Below are 19,895 nucleotides of genomic sequence, written 5' to 3'. Positions count from 1 at the left end.
AAGCTGTACGCCGGCTCCCTCGGCCAATAAGATGAAGAAGAAGAGTTTTGGATTTGATATCCTGCCTTTCACTCCCTTTAAGGAGACTCAAAGCAGCTAACATTCTCCTTTCCCTTCCTCCCCCACAACAAACACTCTGTGAGGTGAGTGAGGCTGAGAGACTTCAAAGAAGTGTGACTGGCCCAAGGTCACCCAGCAGCTGCATGTGGAGGAGCGGAGACACGAACCCAGTTCCCCAGATTACGAGACTACCGCTCTTAACCACTACACCACACTGGCGGGATGAGCACCGCAACCCCAGAGTCGGTCACAACTGGACCTAATGGTTAGGGGTCCCTTTACCTTTACCTTTTACCAGGAGCAGGGAGGTTTGGGAATCAGTGATACAGAAGCTCGCAAAATACTTGGAAGACACAACATGCCATGATAAAGCAAGCTTCCTCAACCTGGTGCCCTCCAGAGGTTTTGGATTCCAGATCCCATCAGTCCCCAGAAGCAGGGCCTATGGTCAGGGATGATGGAGGATGTAGTCCAAAAATATTTGTGGGTCCAAGCCTGAGGGAACTTGCTTTATAATTAGGAGGGTGAAATGCAGTGGCCTTTTCACCCCACTCCCTGTGTGGCTGCGAGGAGATCAGAAGCTTCTTCTTCCATCTGAGATTAACAACAATTAAGCATCATATCTGAACACTGGAGTTTGGCTCCTCTTAACAATGGCTGGTTGAAGCAAGCCAGTTCCATCAAACCATGATCTGAAGCAGGCTCTTTTCCACTTCTTTAAACTACGGTTTGAAACTGTTGTTTCAAAACAAATCATAGTTAAGATTAACAGAGTGTGTTGGGTTTGGACAATATGACAAGCCACAGCTTCCGAGCACAGTTCAAAGTGTTGGTGCTGTCATTTAAAGCCCTAAACGGCCTCGATCCAGTATACCTGAAGGAGCGTCTCCACCCCCATCGTTCTGCCCAGACACTGAGGTCCAGTGCAGTTCCCTTACTGCGAGAAGCCAAGTTACAGGGAACCAGGCAGAGGGCCTTCTCGGTAGTGGCGCCAGCCCTGTGGAACGCCCTCCCACCAGATGTCAAAGAGAACAACAACTACCAGACTTTTAGAAGACATCTGAAGGCAGCCCTGTTTAGGGAAGCTTTTAATGTTTAATAGATTATTATATTTTAATATTCTGTTGGAAGCCGCCCAGAGTGGCTGGGGAAACCAGCCAGATGGGTGGGGTATAAATAATAAATTATTATTATTATTATTATTATTATTATTATTATTATTATTATTATTATATTGAAACCAAAATGGAAGCATCCAAACTTCTTTATGCAGTCGTGATGGAGAAGGAAGCTCCACCGCCTCACCCGGAGGCCCTGAGGTTGTCACCCATGTCTTTGTAAACGAATGTCTGCGCAGGTTGGGCATTACAGGCTGTTATTGCCCCTGACTTGCTCATCCAGGCACCGTGAATGACACTGAGGGGCACCCCCGACAAATACAGCACCATCTCTTAGCCCATTTTATCCTCACAAAGTATTAAGATGAAATGTGAGAAGTGGCTCTTATAAAAACAGGTTAAGCCGCTATCTCCAAATCCATTTGCTGTGATTTTTATAGTGCAATATGTTCAGCCTGGAGAAGGGAAGACTGAGAGGTGATACGATAGCCTTCTTCAAATATTTGAAGGGCTGTCAGGTGGGAGATGGAGCAAGCTTGTTTCTGCTGTTCCAGAGGGCAGGACCTGAACCAATTGATTCAAATGACAAGAAAGGAGATTCCAACTAAATCTTAGGGAAAACTTTCTGACAGTAAGAATGTTTGACAGTGGAACAGAATTGTAAGAAATGTTTGACAGTGGAACAGACTACCTCATAACATGGTGGGCTCTCCTTCTATAGAGGTTTTTAAACAGAGGTCGGGTGGCCACCTGTCAGGGATTCTTTAGCTAGATGTGATTCCTGCATGTCAGTGGGCTAGACTAGATGACCCCGGTACCCTTCCAACTCTACAATCCTATGATTCTATTATTATTAAAAGCAGTTTGAAACAACAACCCACCACACTAGTGGTGTGGAAAAAGTGCACAGTCTTAACCAGAAGCATTGGGGCATGCAATGATCAGAAATAAAGCAGTACGTTTCCCCCAACATTTTTTGCAGGCAAACAGAGGCAGTGTGGTGTAGTGGTTAGAGTGTTTGACTTTAAAGAAGAATGTGAACCTTTTACAAAGTATTTAAAGAAACAACAAACTGAATTGGACACCTTGGCAGGCTTTGAATAAACATTCACAAATCTTGTACAGTGGTACCTCGGGTTAAGTACTTAATTTGTTCCGGAGGTCCATACTTAACCTGAAACTGTTCTTAACCTGAAGCGCCACTTTAGCTAATGGGGCCTCCTGCTGCTGCCGTGCCACCAGAGCACGATTTCTGTTCTCATCCTGAAGCAAAGTTCTTAACCTGAAGCACTATTTCTGGGTTAGTGGAGTCTGTAACCTGAAGTCTATGTAACCCGAGGTACCACTGTATTGGCAATATATGGATGGGAAAACTAAGGATATTTACAATCTTATAACATGCAGAGAATAACATGTGCTGAAAAACCAGAGAAAGGAGCTGAGGGAAGTCGGGGGGGCTGGGGGTTGTCTTTTGGGGAGGGGAGGGGGGAAATGGGGGGAAAATGAGCTTGATGTATCTTTGATAAATTGTTATGTTGAAACTTTTAATCAAGTGTTTGACTGAGACCTGGGAAACACCAGGGTTCAAATCCCCACTTAGCCATAAGGCTCCCTGGGCTGACCTTGGGCTCACAGACACTCATTCTAACCTACCTCACAGGGTTGTTGTGGAAAGTAAAGGAAGAGGGGCCATACCATGCGTGCCAGCTTGAGCTCCTCGGAGGAAAGAGTTTGGGCATAAATGCAACAACTTAAATAAACAGTATTGAAAGTAGGATCACATATAGTAGCATCATGAACACAGATCAGCATGAATGTACAATGCAAAGCCCCATCTACTACACTGAACTGGATTTCTTGTAGGAGAAAAGGCACAAAGGTTTGTAGCAGTTAGCAAGCTGGACCCCAAGCAAAGTTCATGGATTATGAAGAATTCCTGCAAAATTGTGAAACTTTAAATAGATAGATAGAAATAGGTAACAGGTAGATTTCCCACATCTATCTGAAGTACAACTCAAAAAAGGCAGGGAGAGTTCATATTTCCACCCTCCCAACTTCCAAACTCTATTTTTATTAATTACATCGGAGACTTCTGCAGGAACTCAAGCACTTGGGCTATTTTTAATAAGGTTCATCCGGCTCAAATGTATTGTTCCGCTTCAAATGAAGATCAAACTACTAATTTAGCTGGAGATAATTGCACGCCTTTCAGGTCAGCTCCCAAGTGGGATACAGCGGGGTCTCATCGCCAAACCAAAATGATCAGGCCTAGAAATAAAAAATTTAAAAGAGGCCACCCAATGCAATACAGAGGGCCAGCCCAAGACATTTTGGCACCTGAGGCAAACCACAAGATGCCATGTCCCCCTCCCTGCCAGGGAAGAAGGGGTGAGTGAAGGTCTACCTCAGGAACAGGGGGGTAATAAAGATCTACATCAGGGTCTGATGCCCCTGTGGATCCTGCTGCCTGAGGTGGTCACCTCATGTTGTCTCATGAGTGGGCCAGCCCTGGCAGTACTGAATCCTCAGGTATCAGTACATCAGCTCAATACATTTAAAGCAGTATTATACCACTTTAAACAGTCATGGCTTCCCCACCAAAGAATTCTGGGAACTGTAGTTTGTTTAGGGTGCTGAGAGCTGATGGCAGACACCCCTATTCCCCTCAGAACTACAGCTCCCTGAAAGGTTTTACAATCCACCCCTCTTCCCAGGGAACGGACTTTGGAAGTCCAACCCAATGCTCAATGTGCACTCAACAACACTGAACAAATACGGAATACATTTTTATGAGGGTGCATGCAAGATCACAGGGGAAGGTAGTTATCACCTGGTGACTATTCAATGTCCTAGTCAGGTTCCATTGTGGTGGGAGGGATTTTCTGGTTCACTTCAGACAGCAAAATGTCTTAGGCCAGCCCTGAACATCCCTCTCATTTCTGTTTTTGTTGGAGCTGTCTGACAGTCCTGCTGACAGGAATCTGGTTACCAGCTGTACGCAGGAAGAGACAGCAAAACCATAACCAGCCTACTTTCCCAAGCTTTTAGCTGGGCTTTAAAAATGGCATCTTGGTTACAGAACATAAGAACATAGAGGGAGGTCCAGCTCCGAGGGCCTTCTGGCGGTTCCCTCACTGCAGGAAGCAAAGCTACAGGGAACCAGGCAGAGGGCCTTCTTGGTAGTGGCGCCCGCCCTGTGGAACACCCTCCCATCAGATGTCAAAAAGATAAACAACTGCCTGACATTTAGAAGACATCTGAAGGCAGCCCTGTCCAGGGAAGCTTTAATGTGTGACATTTTAATGTATTTTTAATCTTTGTTGGAAGCCGCCCAGAGTGGCTGGGGAAACTCATTATAAGGGAGCTGTGCCTGGAGGAAGAACTGTGAGGGGAGAGACTCCATCAGGCAAGGCCTCCTTCCACCTGCCTTGCTCTACCCTCTGCTTCTCAATGTGTATTGTATTGTTTTATGTACTGTGGCTTGCAGTTGTTTTATTGATTATAGTTTAGATATTATTGTAACTGTTGAGTGGATTTCTGTTTAACTTTTACATGTTGATATTATTATTTTATACTGTTCTAATGATTGTTGAATGATACTTTTTTGATGTAGGTTGCCTATTTTAAAGTTATGTTTTATTATCACATTTTTTGTATTGCATTAGATTGTTGTAAGATGTACATTTTTTGATTCTTCAGCTTGTAAGTATCAGCGCCTTAAGTATTGTAAGATAGAAAAGCAGTATACAAATTAAAAATGATGAGATGGACAGGGTACAAATAATAAATTATTATTATTATTATTATTATTATTATTATTATTATTACCTGCTGGATCAGGCCAATGGCCCATCTAGTCCAGCATCCTTTTCTCACAGTGGCCAAACAGATGCCCGTGGGAAACCCAAAAGCAGGGCCCAAGCACAAGAGCAACACTCTCCCTCTCATGCAGTTTCCAGCAACTGATATTCAAAAGCATTACTGCCTTGGAACATGGAAGCAGAGTATAGCCATCATGGCTAGTAGCCATCAATAGCCCTCTCCTCCATGAATTTGTCTTAATCCTCTTTTAAAGCCACCCATGTTGACAACCATCACTGTTTCCAGTGGGAGTGAGTTCCAAAGGTTCAAGTTTTAAACCTTTATGAATCCTTTCCCAAGTCCTTTCTAAGAAAGGTTCAGGTCCTTTCTGGGCTGTTGGCTTTTTGTCGCCATTTCATTTTTGTCTCCGTACCGGGATGGCGTTATTATGATGCATTGTTTTAGCGAGCTGCTATAAGCTGCCCTCGTGGAGAGGAATAGACATCATTCAGATGAGCGAAAGAAAGTGACATTTCTGGCGTTACATTTAAATCAATTCTCTTTTAGTACTGTAAGCTCTGCAGAGCTCTGAAATCCGGAAGAAAGCTACTTCCTGGGAACTGTCTTGTAAGCACGGTGCTGTGATTCAGTGTGTCTTACAACAGGGATGGGGACCAGATGCCAAGGATCGGATGCCTTGACACCCACCCTTGGATTAAACACAACCTTTTGCACACAACTTCTGAATCATCTCAGGGTACAGCTCACAAGACCCAACAGGTACATTAATAAAGCCTAGGATACATGGCTAGGCGTAAGCAAAGACATTGCTCCAACATTTGACACACTCCTCCCATTCTTCTTTTAAAGCAGCCTTTCTCAACCTGTGGGTCCCCGAATGTTGTTGAACTACAACTCCCATCTCCCCTAGCTAGCAAGGCCAGAGCTCAGGGATGATGGGATTTGTAGTCCAACAACATCTGGGGACCCGCAGGTTGAGAATCGCTGTTTTAAAGGAACAGGCTGGGATCTGTAATTTGTGCAGGTCCCATCCCAAGCGAGAAGATGGATCTTGCAGGCAAACACTCCTACAGGGGGCTAGCACCCTTCACACCTGCACTGACCGCAGAGAATCCTTGGCAAGAAGACTTTAATTCAACCCTCTGAACCAACCAGCTGTGAGAGCCTCACTCTAAGAAGGCAGGGTGAGAATTGGCTCATCTGGCTCTCTCCCTTCCCGTTCTGGGACATCCAGCAGCCCTGAAAAAGGACCTTCCTCTCGGTCACTGTTTTGAGTTGTCTCCACTTAGAATCATAGACGGGATCCGAGATTCTTAGAAGACTGGAGTAAATATTTGAACTATTTGAAAAGCAACTGTAATAAGCAGATTACGCTAGTAGGATTGCAAGAAGTTCTGTAAGGAGGACTATTTGAAACATTGCAAGAAAGACTATGATGAGAATTATTAGTTAAGGACAATTAAAAGTAATAGAGAAATTAAGAAATGCAGAACAAGCGATAGAGAACGGAAAATCTTCAGAAGTTGTTGTCAGAAGTCTAAAATATTGTATAAGATAAGAAGTTATGTTAAATGATTGTTGGAAATGATATGTTAAAAAAACACAATAAAAATGTGTATATATTAAAAAAAGGAATCATAGAAGGTACCCCCAAGACAACTCAAGCCCAACCTCCTGCAATGCAGGAACCTTAGCTAAAGCATCCATGACAGGTGGCCATCCAACCTCTGCTTAAAAACATCCAAAGAGGGAGAGTTCACAACCTCCCCAGGGAGGCCGTTCCACTGTCAAACAGCTCTTGCCATCAGAAAGTTCTTCCTGATGTTTAGTCAGAATCTCCTTTGGTTCATGTTCTACACTTCAGACCAGGAGAAAGCAATCTAGCTCCACCTTCCAAGTGACAGCCCTTCATGTATTTGAAGGGGGCTATCCTATCTCCTCTTGGTCTCCTCTTTCCCAGGCTAAACATACCCAACTCACTCAACCGTTCCTCATAAGGCTCAGTTTCCAGACCCCTGGTCCGCACACTTAAATAAATGTGCATGTCTTTTAAGGAAGCAGTTTAACCCAGACTCCTCTGGGAATTAGGAACATTGGAGTGACTCGCTGAAATAAAATTGAATCAAACACCTGGCAACTCTGGTTTGGGGGGTAAGTGCATTATGAAGAAAGACTCTCCTCCCTGAAAGAGAGGGGAGTGGTTGTGGGCGGGAGCCCGTACACCGCTCCTAGCAGGGGGCGTTGCCCCCTGCCTCCAGCTCACCTGGCTGGCGCTCACGCCCCCCCCCCGGTGGCCGTCCAACCAGGTGCCATGGGGGGGGCGTGTCCAGCAGCCTTTATGCTGCAGTGCCAGCCTCTCCCCGGCCTCATTTCTCTTCGTCGTCCTGTGCGAGTCACCCACCCTCCACTCCCTTCAAGTTAGGGCTTAGGTCATTGGCCTTGCTATGGACCTTAGGTTGGTCGCCCCGGTTGCCCGGGGGGCCTGGTAGGAGTTTTTCCATTTGGCATTAGGCTTTTTTGGTTTTTTCGCCTACCTCGTAGCAATCGTCACAACTTTTTGTGGTATTGGTGGGTAGGTTAGGCATTGGAATAATGTGTTGTGGTGTGTCGAAGTGCTAGGTGTGGCCATCGCCTATGCCTTCAATTTCTAGGGGTATTCCGTTAAAGGAATCTGGCGGTCGTGTATTCCGTCCGAAGCCTGCTTGGCGGGAGGCCATGGCACGACCCTCGGTGACATCAGGGGTGAGCCTATAGTTGGATTAGCATCAACAGGTGATGAACCCCTGGTGAATAAACCCACTTGTTTCGCGATCCAATGCCTAAGCCAATACCTTTTCATTGCTGTAATCAATAAAGTTGTGGCCTTTTCTAGCCCATTAACCTTATATCACGTGTCCCTGTGTCTTCATTTCACTTCGTGGGGGTCGGGTCCTCGAACCACAACTGTAGGTTCAAAACTACAGGTTAGTGACCAAAGAAAATGTTGCTGACCTTCAGGGTGCTATGAAGCTTCCAAAATAAACCTCAACAATAAAACAATCCCAAAAATGTAAATTCCATTTACACTCAGAACAAATAATGTCCTAACAATGTTAGAACAAACAATGGCACGCCTTATACGGCAAGTTCTTTTAATACCAAAGTAGGCCAGCTGTAGTAAACACATAATGACCTATACATCTGTCCATCAGCACCATGCTTAAGAAGTCTCGAAAAGGAACAAGGTTTCTTATTCTGCAACATCCTTGCATCACTCTTCTTCCTCCTCTGTTCAGAACGCAAAACAACTGCAAGCAACATCTGGCATGAAACGTAATTGAGCAACTGCTTACAATTATGCTCACTCAGTGGATGGAATGATATGATGCAGATTTGGAGAGCAAGCAAGATAATGTCTTGCTGAACATTTGTTCCCTGCGCCTGGAGATTCTGTTGCACTTTCTCTGGAGGTCATTTAGCCAACGGGCATAATAGTTCAAGTGCGGCAATGCAAAACTGATGAACCCTAAATCCTGGAGGGCCAGACAAACTCAAAACTTATACACACATATTAATAATTATAACGAGAGTGGTTTGATTTCTTATCCACCCTTCACTGCAAGGTCCCAGGGTGGGTTGCAGCCATTTGATGCACAATATTATGCGCAAACTTGTTTTCTCCTGCTCTGGAGGGTATGACTTGAACCAATGGCTTCAGGTTACAAGAAAGGAGATTCCAACTGAACATCAGGAAGAACTTTCTGACTATAAGAGATGTTTGACAATGCAACTGATGCCCACAAGAGGTTGTGGGCTCTCCCTCCCTGGGGGTTTTAAGCAGAAGCGAGATGGCCATCTGTCGTGGATGCTTTAGTTGAGATTTCTGCATTGAAGGCTGATGATGATTCTTGCCATCCCTTCCAACTCTACAGTTCTATGATTCTATTAAGAACAGCAACAACTAATTGCAATGAAGAGACTAGGGTGGGTCCGTAAGAGAGAGAGGAAGAGAGGGAGGGGGAGAGAGAGAGAAAGAGAAAGAGAGAGAGAGGAGTTAGTTGCCAGGATAAAGATGTGTGTCTTCAGAATATGATGAAAACTACATACAGAAAGTGCCAGGCATACCTCTGTGGCGAAGTAATTCAACAGCTATGGGGCTGCCACAGAAATTGCCCTCTTGCTGCCACCCCCTCAGCTTCTGAGGACAAGGGAGTTACTAGGAGGGCCACCTCTGCTGACCTTAGCCCTCAAGAGGGTCTGTAAGGAAGGAAGCCTCTCATACACCACTGACAGGTGCTACACACCTTTAGCTACCTAATCCTTACTCAGGTACTCTCCGATATGCTAATGCAGGCATAGGCAAACTCGGCCCTCCAGATGTTATGGGACTACAACTCCCATCACCCCTTGCTAACAGGACCAGTGGTCAGGGATGATGGGAGTTGTAGTCTCAAAATATCTGGAGGGCCGAGTTTGCCTATGCATGTGCTAATGTGTTGAGGATGGAGGAAGACCACATCTCTTGGCCTTGCCCCCTGTGGGGAACAGCTGTCTCCTAGAAACTCTCAGCACCCTCAACAACAGTTCCTAGGATTCTTTGGGGTACCCATGACTATGACTGCCTAACGTGGTACGATACTGTACAGCAAGGTTGCCATGTTTCAAAAAATTAAAATCCAGACACAATCTGCAAAATCTCAAAAGAAAATCTGAGTTTTTGAGCTGTTTGTAATGAAATTCACCAAAATCTGCACTTCCAACATGGACTGCCATATGTCCGGATTTTCCCAGACATTTCAGTGCTTTCTGCTTCTTGCAAATGCCGGCTATGTCTCAGAAATTCTGGACATTTAGCAACCCTACATATAGTGCAGATGGGGCACATGTTTAAACGCATTTAATGGCGTTGCTTTTTTTAGTGAGCAATTGGATAGACTTAGACACTTATATATCCACCATTGACAAAAGGACAAGGATTGTCGTTCTTAAAAGTAGAATCCACAAAAACGTGGGGGAGAAATCTCCTTGAAGGGGCTTAGAACACTGAGCCACTGCACCACACAGGAGTTATGCCTGCCCTACCCCATAATTCACAAATCGCAGGTGCATATTTATTTATTCCAGCCGTGAATGTTCCACTGTGGGTGTTCACTTGATTTAACCAATTTTATGAGGATCATTTGAGCTTCTCCTTGTTGTGAGCAGCTTTGTGTTAAGGAAAGCAATATTTTGAAACCCATTTACAGACAACAGGGACAAACTCTGAAGTCTATATTCTATTCTGCAGAAACACAACCTGCCTCTTCGGTGCAACACTGACACCCACACTTAATAGCAAATCCAAGAAATATCAGAATCCAGAGTCATTGTTTTAATAAGACTAAATATGTGCTGTGCTGCAGCAGTACAAAATGAACTGCCAGCCCAATCACACAAAGCAGTTGTGTGCACTTAACAACAACAACAACTTGTTTATATGCTGCTTATCTGACTGGATTGCCCCAACCGCTCTGGGCGGCTTCTAACAAATTAAAACACAGTAAGACATCAAACATTAAAAACTTCCCTATACAGGGCTGCCTTCAAATGTCTTGTAAAAGTCAGAAAGTTGTTTAGTTGCTTGACATCTTATGGAAGGGTGTTCCACAGGGACTACTGAGAAGGCCCTCTGCCTGGTTCCCTGTAACTGAAAGAGAAATGGGGAGATTTGCTCATTCCTACACTGCACCAATTTTATACACTGAACAGCAAAGTTTTTCCTGGAGTGTCCTATTTCAGGCTGCGGGTATCTGGGGAATAGTAGGGAGGAAGGTCGGTGGTTCAAATCCCCACAATGGGGTGAGCTCCCATTGCTCAGTCCCTGCTCCTGCCAACCTAGCAGCTCAAAAGCACACCAAAAGTGCAAGTAGATCAATAGGTACCACTCTGGTGGGAAGGTAAACGGCATTTCCGTGTGCTGCTCTGGTTTCGGTGTTCCGTTGTGCCAGAAGTGGCTTAGTCATGCTGGCCACATGACCCGGAAAAACTGTCTGCGGAACAGACAAACGCCAGCTCCCTCAGCCTGTAAAGCGAGATGAGCATCGCAACCCCAGAGTCGTTCGCGACTGGACTTAACTGTCAGGGGTCCTTTCCCTTTCCCTTTAGTGCTTTTTTTTCCTCGGATGATGCAGGGGTACGCATAGCCCTAAACATTTTGTGAATCTAAGTTTGGCCTCATTGAGAGGCGGTATTTCAATATAAGTAGGAGAATGAGAGTACCCCCTAAACATTTTTTTAAGAAAAAAAAGCACTGAATGTTCCCATATGACAAACAAACTCATGGTCTATAGAGAATTAGTATGTCAGGGCAAAAGACTTCACCCAGACTTCTGGCATACAATCTTTTCACTTGCGTACAATTTATTTGTCATGGTATTAAGCATGCAGAAATGCAGGACTTACACTCGCAGTCTAAACTGGGGCAGCCCAGAAAGCACCCCAATGAACCCACTGAATTCTGAAAATGCATTCACTTAAGCGGACTTAGACTCATAGAATTTTAGAATTGAGGATCAGAAGAAGAAGAAGAGGAGTTTGGATTTGATATCCTGCCTTTCACTCCCCTTCAGGAGTCTCAAAGCAGCTAACAATCTCCTTTCCCTTCCTCCCCCACAACAAACACTCTGTGAGGTGAGTGGGGCTGAGAGACTTCAAAGAAGTGTGACTGGCCCAAGGTCACCCAGCAGCTGCATGTGGAGGAGCGGAGACGCGAACCCGGTTCCCCAGATTACGTGACTACCGCTCTTAACCACTACACCACACTGGCTCTCATGTATTCCAACCCCCTGCAATGCAGGAACATGCAATTGTCCCATACGGGGATCAAACCTGCAACCTTGGCATTATCAGCACCACGCTCCAGCCAACTGCGCTATTAAAACAGATCCTTCATAGTGAAGTCACACAAAACAGAACCAACAACAAAACGAGTAAAATACCACAATATGCAAAATATATCCAAATAGGTTTGTAATACATAAATGATATCAGGAGTGACTAAAATACATCTTATTATAAAATAAGGAAGTTAAGAGTGAGTCAAATAAATAACAGCATGACAACCAGATTATAAATAAAAACAGCACCCAGACAACATAGGTTTAATAATTTTGGGGCAGTGTCCTTTTCCTATTTTTGCAGCCAGAAAGAGAAATAATAATAATTTTATTATTTGTACTTTTGCCATATTTCTATCTTGCCTGTCTTCCAAGGAACTCAAGGTACAGTACATGGTTCTCTGCACTCCCCCCCCCAATATTATCTTCCTAAAAACCCTGTGAGAAAGGCCTAGTGTCATACAGTGCGTCCAGGAGTGCCAACTTGCCCCCGCGTCCGTGGGTGCCCAGGGTCATGGGTGCCATACAGCATGCATGGCTCTGACACTGCCTTTGTGGGTGCCCAGCCCCTTCATGGAGAATTTTGTGGGTGCTCGGGCACCCAAGGCCCCAGGGTGCTGTCACCTATGCAAGAGTCAGAATTTAAACCCAGGTCCCTCTGGTCCAATTCTGAAATGCTAACCATTGTGTCATGCCAGCTTACCATGCCAGTTAATGCTCCCCACTCCCTGTGTATACATTCCTTAGACGTAACAGTTGTTGCCAATTGTGCTGGCACACTTTCCTAACAGCCGCTCTTCTGCATCTAGTTACACAGAGCATGGGACTCCAGCAAATGTGAGTTTTGCAGATCCACTGTGATGTGACAAGTTTCACCCACCCAAACTCCCTCTTTCTGCACACCTATGTTGTCTACTGTCAGCCCCTTGCTGAAAGGTTGTTGCTCATCGACAATTATTTTCAAAGTAGCATTTGAGAGAGTATGCTTATCTTGGCACCATAAGACAACTGAGGCTGTCACCCTAAGCATCTTTTCAAAGGAATAAGGTCCACTAAAATCAATGGAATATTTATTGATTTCTGTGGAGGCAGATCTCTGCCTAAACTTCTTTCAAGTGTGTTTATTTTAATAACTTCTGACCTGCCCTTCATCCAGATGGATCCAAGGATGGTGTGTGTGTGTGTGTGTGTGTGTGTATCAATAAAAGCAAGACATCAACCATCATCAAAAAATTTAATGCCCTAGAAGACAACAGAAAAGCAGTCTGAATAGGAACAGAACACTTTCAAAATGCTTAGGCAAACAAGGAAGTCTTAACCTGGCACCAAGAAGATTGCACTGTGTCAAATACAAGTCCAGCCTCTCCAGGGGGACTATTCCAAAGTCAAGGAGCCACCACAGAAAAGCCCATGCGAGTGTTACACACTTCAGTAAGTGACAACACTCAAGAGAAAGGCCTCAACTAAATATCTTACTGTACAGGCAGGAAAATATAAGAGGAGATATTCATACCGGTATACCAGTGGCGTAGCGTGGGGGGTGCAGGGGGGGCCGGCCGCACCGGGCGCAACATCTGGGGTTAGGGCAAATCCACGGGTTAGGGGGCGCAAATCCACGGGTTAGGGGGCGCAAATCCACGGGTTAGGGGGCGCAAATTACTTGCCTTGCCCCGGGTGCTGACAACCCACGCTACGCCACTGCGGTATACGGACCCCCAAGCTGCCTACAGAGAGCAAACTGTGGGGCCATAGAGCCAAGATACATATAAGCAAAGCTCCAAAACTACTCAAACAGCAGCAACTGGCAACACTGTATGCTAATACATAGAAATAATGTATACATTTGCCAAACCTCAAGCCACCACATAAAATGTCCAAGTCTTTCTCTCCACCCCCACCATAAAAGCATGCAGCTCAATATTTCTTGATCCCATACCTCATGCATTTCAGCAATTATTGTCCTTGCTTGTGTTTTAATCTAATGAATGCCAGAAAATTCAGAAAAGGAAAATGCTTTGCAAGTACGGAGAGTTTATAAGGTGGGCTTGGCCTACTCAGCAGTTCATATGCATGTCAGTAGCTTTTGAGGAAGAAACCCCAAAACTTGAACCCCTCTATTTTTCAAATCAAGGAAGGAAGGGATTTTTGACTGGTGGGGATGTGGGGGTGAGAGAGAGACTGAAGGAATTGAATGCAAGGAAGTTTACAACCAGGTGGGTATTGTAAGTGGAAATCACTGGTACACAAATGTTTCTATACAACCAGGGACACCATAACAGCTGTTTTGAATTCACAAGAACATCAGAACTGGAGGCATTTTTGTCACATATTCTGAAAGGGGGTGGGAACAGAGAGCTCTCTCTCTCTCTCTTTCTCTTTCTCTTTCTCTCCAAGTTAAAGGGCCAGCAACCGTTGTCCAAATCAGCCTTTAACTCAAGAGAAATAAAACACGTAGGTATCTTGATATACCAAAAGGCAAGGACATGTTGGATTAACACATACTCACTCTAGAAAGACACCTAAGCTTGAAAGGTCTAACCTTGAATGCCATGCAATGTAAACACAATGAAAAAGAACAGGGAACCCAAGGCCAAAAAGTTGTGCGAAACTGATTTGGGGAAAGGGAGTGAATGAAATTGACAAAACCAAGAAATAGCCTAAGATATGGGGGTCAAGGAGGAGGGGGGAGAGATGGAAGGAATCTGGGAAATAATGGTATTATGTTAACCCTCAACTGTCAGATTTTGGGGAGGGGGAGGCACATGCTTCTTCCACAACTCCTGTTTCTCTTCCACACCACATTTGTGACAATGTGCATAGTACTGGCATTGTCTTTCAGCCATACCAGTCTGATTTCCTCTCCCCAAGAAATCATGTCAAGGTAAGATCTCACCCTGCCCATCATCTTCCAACTTGCCCTTTCTTGATGTCACACACATACCCCTTTCTCCCCAGGAGAAATCAAACATTGAAGGAGAAAAGTGCATTGTGGGGAGGGAGGGGGAAGAAAGCAGCACCCGACCCGGCGAGTGTTGCGTGGAATAAAGAGACGTCTCCACTTGTCCACACCAGACACACAAAAGCACATATATATATTTTTTGCAACGAGAAATAAGGGGAGGAAGGGGATCAAGGCGGCATTGACAACCGGGTTCCACTTGCAAGCAGCCCTCCAGATGACAGCCAAGGGATGTTCTTTTGCACATCTATTCAGACACACCCCCCTTTTTCATTCCATCCATGCTTTAAAGGGCCAGCAAATAAATAAACCAACCCTTCTGGAGCATAAAGGAGATGCAAGTCCAATGCCGTTGCCCGTCTCTCCTTCTGCCCCCCCCCCCGCCACCTCCAAGTTCCTCCAAGCCCCTCCTCTTCCCACCCCCCTCTCGCTCGCAATGAATACACCCCGATTCCCTCCCCACCTCCGAACACATAAAGCACCACCACCACTCCCCAACAGCTGGAGAGAGCGAGGGGAAGGGGGGGGGGGAGACACCCAGCCAACTCGCTCCTCAAAGCATCACATCCATCAAACTGCAGCCCAAACAAAAATAAATATACTCAGCGCACAGCAAGGCAAGGGAAGAAGCCACCTCGACCTATAAATATTTGGAGTAGCCAAGGGATTCGGGGGCGGGGGCAAAGAGAGAGATGGGGATTCCTGGTCTGCATTGTTATCCCAGCAGTAGGGACCAGAGGAGAGGAAAGAAGACCCCCCCCCAAAGTGCACACCCTCCTTCCTCGACGCACACACCCCTCTCTGCTGCCATTACCCCCCACCCACCCACAGTCAGCAAACAATGAGCGAGAGGGCAAGCCCGGCCGCCCCCTCCCCTTCCGGGCTTCCCTAGAATATAGCCCCGCCGCCGCCACCCCCGACGGGGAGCCCGGGCGCGCTCACCTCCAAGGCTTCCAGCGTGACGAAGCTGGCCAGGGCAAAGCCATCGATGATGTCCTCCTCGGGCGAGGAAGACTCCCTCCGCTTCCTCCTGGGGGGCTTGGGCCGGCACGTCGGCTGCAGCGGCGGCTTGCCATTGTTGTCGAGCTCGGAGCCCGAGGAAGAAAGGACGGACGGGGCGGGGGGCGTCCGCCTGGGCTCCGCCGCCACCACCACCAGAGCCGCCCCGCCGGGAGCAGCAGCAGCACCTTGTAATAATCCGCGTTTGGAGCGCCTCGCCCGGTCGCGCTGCGAGCGGGAGCGCCGCTTCTTGCGAAAGCCGTTGCAGAGTGTGGGGCCGTCCATGGCTCGCTCGCTCTCGTCGCAACAACAGAGCCCCCCCACCCACCCCCGGACAACTCCACACTGCCTTCGCCCTCCCTCCTGCTCTTCCCCCCACCTACCCACCCCCTCCAACTTCGTCTCCCCCCACCCCCCGGTGGAATACAGGGAGGGAGGGAGCGAGGGAAGGGGGGGAGGAAGAAGGAGAAGGAGGGGGCAAGAAAGGGAGACTCCCAAGGAATGTCAGCACCCGGGGGGGGGGCGGGCGAGAGAGATGTCGAGAGATTCCTCCGAGCAAACCCAGGAAAGTAATGGCTGGTCACTGGTCTTCCTTGGGAAAAGAGATATGTGTAATTCCTTCCAACCTCGGCAGCAGAAAATAAATTAGAGGAACAGAATGCCTTGATCCAAAGGCAGAGACAGGCAAGCGTGAGGAGGGGTGTGTGTGGCGGGGTTGTCTCTTGATTCCGCACCCCCCCCTTTTTGATTTTTTTTTAATCCATTGAGAGGGGGGGAAGGGGGGAGACAAACTATTCCTGCACCCGAGAGGTTGGCTCCTTTCTTCTTTTCATGCTTGCAGAATTGAAGGCAGCGACCACGTAAATATATATATGGATATATTCACACACGTATAAGTAAACGGAACTCTTTCCCCGCCCCGTTAGATGCTTTGGATTAAACAAGGAGAAGTTGCTTCCGATATGGTGGTGTGTGTGTGGTTGGTTTTTTCTCCCGTCCCCTCCGCCTTGTCTTGTTTCACGCCGGAAAATCTCCTCGTCGTGGTTCAATCCGGTGGGGCGAGCAAGAGAAGAAAACCCTCCAGCTGGAATAGACCGACGCACCTGGAATAGGTCGAGTGGGTGCCCTGCCAGCGCAGAGACACCCACCTGCTTCAAGTTTCCCCCTCCAACCCGCACCCTTGGGCCCTTCTTTCTCCAGGTTAGCGCTGCCTGTCTCCCCCCAAAAACCCCACCCCTCAACCCCCCAGAGATGGAGCCCCAGCAGCCTCCTCAAAGTCGCACAGCCCGAGGTGGGGAAGAGTTCAGCGCCCCGGAATCCACGCCGAGCATCCAAGAATCCAAACACAAAGGAAATTGACAAGCTCCTTCTTTCTCTCTTTCCCCCCCTTCTCTCTCTCTTCCCTTTCTCCTCCCAGGAGGAGCCACACAGCCGAAAGGAGGAGAACGGAGAGGTGCTGCTGGAGGAGATGGAGAGGAAGGGGGGTACACGCCAAACAGCCACCACCACCCCAAATAAATGTCTCTGGTGGTGGGAGAGGGGGGCAGGAGGAAAGGGTCTGCTGGGTCTCCGGGAAGCTGCCTCTCCTCCAGACTGGGGAGGGGGCGACAACGTAACGGCACGAGAAGGGGCCAAGAGATACAGGATCCTTCCCTGGGGGGGCTGCTGCTGAAGATAAGAGAAGATGTAATCTCGGTTTGGCTCTCCCCGCACGCCTCCGGCAGCGGCAGCAACAGCAGCTGGGATCCAGCCCCTTTCACATCTTCCCTACCTTTCTCTGTGTGTCTGCCTCTCTCTCTCTTTCTCTCCCTCCCCCTCGGTCACATGACTAACTTTCCTCTCTCTTCCCCCACCCCACCCCCCGTCCATCCCCACCGCGCAGGGTGAAAGAAAGCTCCCCTAGCCGCGCGAAATAAGTTGCAGGCATGCGCGCCGAGTTTGCGCGCTGCCTCTGCGCTCTGCTCCATTCCAGCCCAGAAGGAATGAATGGGGAAGGGAATTCTCGCGGGAGCCTCTGGCCCTTTAACGCGGCGGGGGGGGGGGGCGGGAGAGAAGGGGGCGGGGTCGTGGTAAGGAAGGTTGATTGCTGCAGAGAAGGCTGCTTGATGCCATGCAAGAGCTGGGAGGGGGCAAGGACTTATGTGCCTTGAGCCACTACATGAAAAATGCAGCAATTCAGCCAGTGAAGTGAATGGGGGGGGGGTGAATATAAAGTAGTGAATGAAAGAAAGAAATCCAATGTCATCCACTGGATAGCAAGCAAAGTTGTACCTGAGATATTTTAATAATACACTGGTACATCAGGTTAAGAACATAATTCGTTCTGCAGGTCTGTTCTTAACCTGAAACTGTTCTTAACCTGAGGTACCACTTTAGCTAATGGAGCCTCCCGCTGCTGCCGTGCAATTTCTGTTCTCATCCTGAAGCAGAGTTCTTGACCCAAGGTACTATTTCTGGGTTAGTGGAGTCTGTAATGTGAAGCACCTGTAACCTGAAGTGTCTGTAACCTGAGGTACCACTGTAATAATAATAATAATAATAATAATAATAATAATAATAATAATAATAATAATAATTGTTGTTGTTTAGTCATTTAGTCGTGTCCGACTCTTCGTGACCCCATGGACCAGAGCACACCAGGCACTCCTGTCTTCAGCTGCCTCCCGCAGTTTGGTCAAACTCATGCTGGTAGCTTCGAGAACACTGTCCAACCATCTCGTCCTCTGTCTCCTTCTCCTTGTGCCTTCAATCTTTCCCAACATCAGGGTCTTTTCCAGGGAGTTTTCTCTTCTCATGAGGCGGCCAAAGTATTGGAGCCTCAGCTTCACGATCTGTCCTTCCATTGAGCACTCAGGGCTGATTTCCTTAAGAATGGATAGGTTTGAACTTCTTGCAGTCCATGGGACTCTCAAGAGTCTCCTCCAGCACCATAATTCAAAAGCATAACAATAATAATAATCCTATTAATAATAAACCCATTGAGTGTGTTGCCCCGGCGACTGGGTGGCTTCCAACAAATTTAAAATTTAAAAGCATCCTAAAACATCAGACATTAAACCTTCCCTATACAGGGACGTGGGGTGGCACTGTGGATAAAACCTCAGCGCCTAGGACTTGCCGATCGTATGGTCAGCGGTTCAAATCCCCGCGGCGGGGTGCGCTCCCGTCGTTCAGTCCCAGCGCCTGCCAACCTAGCAGTTCGAAAGCACCCCCGGGTGCAAGTAGATAAATAGGGACCGCTTACCAGCGGGAAGGTAAACGGCGTTCCGTGTGCTGCGCTGGCTCGCCAGATGCAGCTTTGTCACGCTGGCCACGTGACCCAGAAGTGTCTGCGGACAGCGCTGGCTCCCGGCCTCTAGAATGAGATGAGCGCACAACCCTAGAGTCTGGCAAGACTGGCCCGTACGGGCAGGGGTACCTTTACCTTTATACAGGGCTACCTTCAGATGTCTTCTAAAAGTTGTGTAAAAACAAAACAAATTCCTTCCAGTAGCACCTTAAAGACCAACTAAGTCAGTTCTTGGTATGAGCTTTCGTGTGCATGCACACTAAGAAGTGTGCATGCACACGAAAGCTCATACCAAGAACTGACTTAGTTGGTCTTTAAGGTGCTACTGGAAGGAATTTGTTTTGTTTTGACTATGGCAGACCAACACGGCTACCTATCTGTAAAAGTTGTGTAGTTATTTATCTCCTTGACATCTGATGGGAGGGCGTTCCACAGGGTGGGTGCCACTACCGAGAAGGCCCTCTGCCTGGTTGCCTGTGACCTCACTTCTCGCAGGGAGGGAACTGCCAGAAGGCCCTTGGAGCTGGATCTCAGTGTCTTGGCTGAACGATTGGGATGGAGATGCTAAAACTATTTAAAGCTCAGCACCAATACTTTCAATTGTGCTTGGAAAGGTACTGGGAGCCAGTGTTTGTTATGTGGTACTGTCCAGTGCTATTTTTCTAGAAAAAGAGGTGCCGGAACTCACCATGAACACCTCCCTTGTTCTCCTATCATGGCAATGGCAAACAGGATGTGACACGAACGTGGCGAGGAGTGAAGAGCGGGCAAAGCAAAACTCAGGCACTGATTCA

The 19,895-nt window shown here is 47.3% G+C and overlaps 1 protein-coding gene across 8 annotated transcripts in view; it reads right to left on the bottom strand.

Moving 5' to 3' along the window:
- Positions 1-16,170, bottom strand: part of AUTS2 (activator of transcription and developmental regulator AUTS2) — a 690,192-nt gene extending 674,022 nt beyond the window's left edge. For all 8 annotated transcript variants that reach the window (XM_081843448.1, XM_081843455.1, XM_081843450.1 and 5 more), the window contains exon 1: positions 15,756-16,170. In XM_081843448.1, coding sequence (XP_081699574.1) covers positions 15,756-16,097 — 342 coding nt within the window. In that variant the 5' untranslated portion in view covers positions 16,098-16,170. The remainder of the gene's footprint in view (positions 1-15,755) is intronic.
- Between the last annotated feature and the right edge of the window lie 3,725 nt (positions 16,171-19,895).

The sequence above is a fragment of the Podarcis erhardii genome (assembly GCF_964252035.2).
Source record: "Podarcis erhardii genome assembly, chromosome: 16".
Lineage (NCBI taxonomy): Eukaryota > Metazoa > Chordata > Lepidosauria > Squamata > Lacertidae > Podarcis > Podarcis erhardii.
The sequence above is the reverse complement of the archived record's forward strand: the minus strand, read 5'-3'. Positions and strand labels throughout refer to the sequence as shown.